This window comes from Haliotis rubra, unplaced genomic scaffold (assembly GCF_003918875.1).
Source record: "Haliotis rubra isolate DU_JTF1 unplaced genomic scaffold, ASM391887v1 Scf1142, whole genome shotgun sequence".
NCBI classification, from domain to species: Eukaryota; Metazoa; Mollusca; class Gastropoda; order Lepetellida; family Haliotidae; genus Haliotis; species Haliotis rubra.
Window position 1 is genome coordinate 1 of NW_025765051.1, and position 6,237 is coordinate 6,237.

Consider the following 6,237-nt stretch of genomic DNA (forward strand, 5'->3'; position numbering starts at 1 on the left):
TCCGTCATGTCATGACTGTTGACTTAGGACTTCCCAGGAAAGGAAATTTAACTGTTGTATATTTTAAAAATGTTATACAACAATACATTCATTCTTTCTGTTTTCGAAAAGTTGAAATTTAACTACTTGTTTTTATTAAATTCAACTCTTTGTTTCATATCTGGAAAGGTCCATTATTATCCATGGTTACAAAATGCCATTGAGTGGTCAAATGTAACATATGTTATATTTAGGATTACACTTTCTTTGTAAAGTACAGATTCTAGTACTTTTGTTGAGTTAAGTCCGTCCGATTCGAACCCACACCCTAAAATATAACATATGTTATCCAGTAATATTTTAACCTGTGAAGATCTAGGTTAGAATTGATCTTCAGTAATCCATGCTTGTGATTGGAGGCGGCCGGGGATCGAGGTGGTCAGCTCGCTGACTTGGTTGACACATGTCATCCGGTTCCTAACTTCATTAGATCGATTTTCATGATGTTGATCACTGGACTGTCTGGTCTTGACTTGATTGTTTACAGCCTGCCGTCATACAGCTGGAATATTGCTGAGTCGCGGAGTGAAACTAAACTCACTCACTCACTAGTAAATATTTCAATAGCCTTAGTGGTGCTGATGACTCGTAACTATATATCCAGGTCTGCTACAGCGCTGTTGCCATCACACACAGTTTACTGAAAACTATTTGTTAATATTATCATCATTACTATTATTTTCTTTGTCCCTGTATGTTACAGACCTGGGAGTGTGATAGCTCTGGTCCAAGTGTTCTTCATGCTAGAGACTGCGGAGACAAGTCCTGCGCTGAAACAGCTGGTAGCCAGCTATAAGTCCAACCCACAGACGTTCCAGACAATGGTGGTTGAAGCCTTTGTAGAGAGGGCCAAAGAAAGAGCAAGAAACAACATCAACACTGGTCCAACTTTTGACAGCTCAAATATAGAAACAGTTGTTGTCACTACAACTACAACCACTACAACAACAACCACTACAACCACAACCACACCAACTACAACATCAACTACAACCACACCAACTACAACAACCACACAAGCAGCAGTGGCAACAACAACACAAGCCGCAGCAACCACCACACAAGCAGCAGCAACCACCACACAAGCCGCAGCAACCACCACACAAGCCGCAGCAACCACCACACAAGCAGCAGCAACCACCACACAAGCAGCAGCAACCACCACACAAGCAGCAGCAACAACAACACAAGCCGCAGCAACCACCACACAAGCCGCAGCAACCACCACACAAGCCGCAGCAACCACCACACAAGCAGCAGCAACCACCACACAAGCAGCAGCAACCACCACACAAGCCGCAGCAACAACACAAGCCGCAGCAACCACCACACAAGCAGCAGCAACAACACAAGCAGCAGCAACCACCACACAAGCAGCAACAACGACACAAGCCGCAGCTTAACCACAACACAAGCAGCAGCAGCCACCACACAAGGAGCAGTGGCAACAACACAAGCGGCAGCAACCACCACACAAGCAGCAGCAACCACCACACAAGCCGCAGCAACCACCACACAAGCCGCAGCAACCACCACACAAGCCGCAGCAACCACCACACAAGCAGCAGCAACCACAACACAAGCAGCAGTGGCAACAACACAGGCCGCAGCAACCACACACACAAGCAGCAGCAACAACAACACAAGCTGCAGCAACAACAACACAAGCAGCCATGCGGCAACAACAACACAAGCAGCAACAGCAACGACCACCCAAGCAGCAACAACAACACAAGCAGCTGCGGCAACATCACAAGCAGCAGCAACAACTACAACAGCAGCTCCAACCACAACTACAACAGCAGCTCCAACTACAACCCCACCTCCTGAGCAGGAAGTCAGTGAGTATCATATGTACAAACTGCAATGAAATAAGCAGAGGTTGTCGCTTTCAAACTCTGTCCTGCTTCATATGACTGGGTTAGAATTTGATCTTCAGTAACCCATGCTTGTCGTAAGAGGCAACTAACAGACATGGTTGACACATGTCATCGTGTCCCAATTGTGTAGATCAGTGATCATGCTGACAATGTTTGAAATTTGTTACAGTACCTGATTACAATGCGTCACTGACAGTGGCCAACCAGGTGTGGAACAACGCACTGAGCGACAACACCAGTGAGGAATACCAGAACATGTCGGCTAAAGTTGTCGCCCAGGTCAGTGTCTTTGGTGAATAGTGCTGTTGTCATTACACCCTGCTGTCATATGGGTGGAATATTGTTGTTAACATTACACCCTGCTGTCATATGGGTGGAATATTGTTGTTAACATTACACTCTGCTGTCATATGGGTGGAATATTGTTAACATTTCACCCTGCTGTCATATTGGTGGAATATTGTTAACATTTCACCCTGCTGTCATATGGGTGGAATATTGTTGTTAACATTTCACCCTGCAGTCATATGGGTGGAATATTGTTGTTAACATTTCACCCTGCAGTCATATGAGTGGAATATTGTTGTTAACATTTCACCCTGCAGTCATATGGGTGGAATATTGTTGTTAACATTACACCCTGCTGTCATATGGGTGGAATATTGTTGTTAACATTTCACCCTGCAGTCATATGGGGTGGAATATTGTTAACATTTCACCCTGCAGTCATATGGGTGGAATATTGTTGTTAACATTTCACCCTGCAGTCATATGAGTGGAATATTGTTGTTAACATTTCACCCTGCAGTCATATGGGTGGAATATTGTTGTTAACATTACACCCTGCTGTCATATGGGTGGAATATTGTTGTTAACATTTCACCCTGCAGTCATATGGGTGGAATATTGTTGTTAACATTTCACCCTGCAGTCATATGGGTGGAATATTGTTGTTAACATTTCACCCTGCAGTCATATGGGTGGAATATTGTTAACATTACACCCTGCAGTAGTATGGGTGGAATATTGCTGTTGTCTTTGCACCCTGCAGCCATATGGACGTGAATATTTTCTTTTGATGTCATGTGAAGGTAGCTAAAATAGGTATAAACCATGATCGTCCATTTCAACGCTTATAACAAGATCTACATTTCAGGTTGATCAAGTCATGAAAAGCAGTAACATGAGCGAATATTACAACCGGACTGAAGTTTCATCTATGAGGTAAGATGACTTTCCTGTACCTCAAAACATCAACTATACCAGATAAATGGGCTTTGTATCGTCTTCCCTGTTTATTTGTTTCGAATATTTTAGGTGAAAATTTGAAACAAGTTTGTCAATCAGTTCACCTCCAAATGTGTGCACCCGTGTAGATCCAGGTTAGAATCAATCTTCAGTATTCCATGCTTGTCATAAGAGGTGACTAACAGGATCGGGTAGTCAGGCTCACTGACCTGGTTGACACATGTCATTGTATCCTAACTGCGTAGAATGATGCTTATGCTGGTGATCACTGGATTGTCTGATCCAGACTTGATTATTTACAGCCCGCCTCCATATAGCTGGAATATTGTTGAGTGCGAGAGTAAAAGTAAAACTAAACTCACTCACTGCAAAAAGTGTGCAAATTTGAATAAGAAATATATTTAAATATAAGCAAAATTGTTTCATGGGCATTTTAGAAGATGCTTTTGATGAACATACAGAATTTTCTGGGTATCATCTTCTTGTTATTGTTTGGTCCAATGTTTTCAGGGCTTGTTCTTGCCCATCATCAGGTAGAACTAAAGAACAGAAAATTCTCTATGTTCATAAGCAAAGTTGTCGTAAGAAATCTTTATGGTATGTCTAGAAGAAGATCCTATCACCTGGAGTACCGTTATGAAAGTATTTGTGGTATATGCATTTATAGCAACATGGTAGCGTTTCACGTGAAATGTGTTTTGAACTGGGTTACTTGTCAGTTGTAATATCACAAGTGAGCAAACACCTTGGTAAGTATTAGCGTCATGATGGAAACAGGCTCTGTGGAAGTTTGAGTCTTAGTGTCTACATATAATAGACTTTGCTCCACTTTTGTTTGAATTACACATTAATATTCTTGAAGTAGATTACTCTAAACTTTGAATTTAAACTAGTTTAGTTGGATTCTTTTGTAATCCGAGATGTAAACGGAGAATGCTTTGTAAATCGTCTTATTCTTAGGTATAGTTTGTCACTAAAGCCATAAACCCATGAAGATCCAGGTTAGAATTTGTCTTCAGTAACCCATGCTTGTCGTAGCGACAACTAATGGGATTGACTGGTCAGTCTCACTGACTTGGTTGACACATGCCATGGTATCCCAACTACGTAGATTGATGCTCATGCTGTTGATCACTGGATTGTCTGGACCAGACTCGATTATTTACAGAATGCCTCCATAGAGCTGGAATATTGCTGAGTGCAGCGTAAAACTAAACTCACTCCCTCATTCATGAAAAACTATCCATGAAAGACTCCAGTAGTTGAGACTTTTCTCATTTTCATAGATCGATCATTGCACTATGACAAAGTTGGTGTAATAGATATGTTTTTTGTATTTCTAGTTGACTCCTAACATGGATAGCACTTTGCTCTTTAATAGTTCTACTGTTATGACTAGTCTAACATTTTGTCTGTCCTAAGAGAGCATGCTACTTTACGTAAGTCTTGTTCCTCAATCAATGCTCAGTGCTATCACTATCAGAATTTGGATGGAGTGGATTGATTTTAGCTCTGTCAATCCTACAAACTGTCTCCTAAGTTCAGGTGCTTATGAACCTGTGAAGATCTGGGTTTGAAGTGATCTTCAACCCATGCTTGTCAAAGAGGCGACTAACAGGATCGGGTGGTCAGGGTGCTTGACTTGGTTGACCCATGTCTGCCAGTATGGTAGATCGTTGTTCATGATGTTGATTATTTACAAACCGCTGTACTATTGCTTGATGTTGCTGGAGTGTGGTGCTAAATAACAGACAAACAATGCACTGAATTTTAGTTTTAGGTTTTAGTGTCAGAGCAGGGTCATATTGAATATCAGTGCTGACAACTTCTCAGCGTCTTCTATTTTTTCAAACCATTGACATTTTTCACCTAAATATCTAAGATGGGCTACAGTGCCATTGCTCTATCTTATTTACAGGGGACCGGTGGGGGTAGCCTAGTAGTAAAAGGAAGGTTGATTCCCCACATGGATACAATGTGTGAGGCCCCTTTCTAGTGTCCCCTGCCGTGATATTGCTGGAATATTGCTAAAAGCGGTGTAAAACTAAACTCACACACATTTCTCGTCTTGTATTGAACCACTATGGGCATTTTATCTGTGTGCGATGGTGTGTTCATGATTCTAAGCTTGAATGTTTCGTAAAATCAGTTCAGATATCTGATATCTAATATTGGTATTATTAGGAACTTTACATTTCCTTTAAAGTCTTTAGATTATGTCATGATTTGGTCACAGACTGCTTCAGCTAAATCAAACACAACATTTTTAATATTTTTGTTTTCGTTTTGAAATCTTAGTCTGAGACCTTTCAATTTAAGACATAAACACTGTTGTATTGAAACTATTTGTATAATTATATAAATAAACTTTTATGTCAACAGTCAGGGAAGTATCAGGGTGATTTCGTCATCATCTTCAACCCGTACCCAGGATAAATTGGAACCAGATATCCTGAGTGCGTCATTCAACAACCATCAAGACTGATAGAGGTTTTCAAAGAGGGGTTCTGCGCATGAAGGAAAGAGATTAAGAATAGCAGACAAAGGAACCTGCAAGTGATTTAGAAATTGATGAAGAAAAACTTGATTTTGAACCAGTTTACAAGCCTACACCATGTGAATCGGCAGTTATGGATGTAGCGTCTCACTGTAGTGCCATTATGACAAGTTTGTGGAAATGGCAACCAAGGAATCCGACTATTGCAAGTAAGTTCTAAAGACCTGGAAAACAGAATGCTGATGACAATATAAGTTGTATGCTTCCCTTGGCGGTAATAGTGTCACCAGTGTCACCCGTAGGCGAGGGATGACACTGCTGTTTCGGCGGAGAGTTTGGCAGTTACGTGGCAGCGGGTAATACCTTTTCCAGTTGTCACCCTTCTGGTAGGGTTGACAAGGAAATTGTCAATGAAATTTTACATGTAATTTTACACATACACACACGCATGCGATGTCGTCATATGGCGAAATATTCTCAAGTCACGACGTAAAACCCAATTTTACCTCACCTCACCTCTAACACCTGGCTTTCCCTCTGCACTCCTCCCCTCGTAACAAATAGTGAACTGTG

General features: G+C 41.4%; 1 protein-coding gene across 1 annotated transcript; it reads left to right on the top strand.

Moving 5' to 3' along the window:
• Positions 1-742: 742 nt before the first annotated feature.
• LOC124253523 (hyphal wall protein 2-like) lies at positions 743-5,652 on the top strand (the record flags this gene model as incomplete). The annotated part of the gene is made up of 5 exons (XM_046687321.1): positions 743-850; positions 1,060-1,880; positions 2,089-2,198; positions 3,076-3,143; positions 5,550-5,652. Coding segments are annotated over 5 exons (1,210 nt in total), but the record flags the coding sequence as incomplete, so codon positions are not given.
• Between the last annotated feature and the right edge of the window lie 585 nt (positions 5,653-6,237).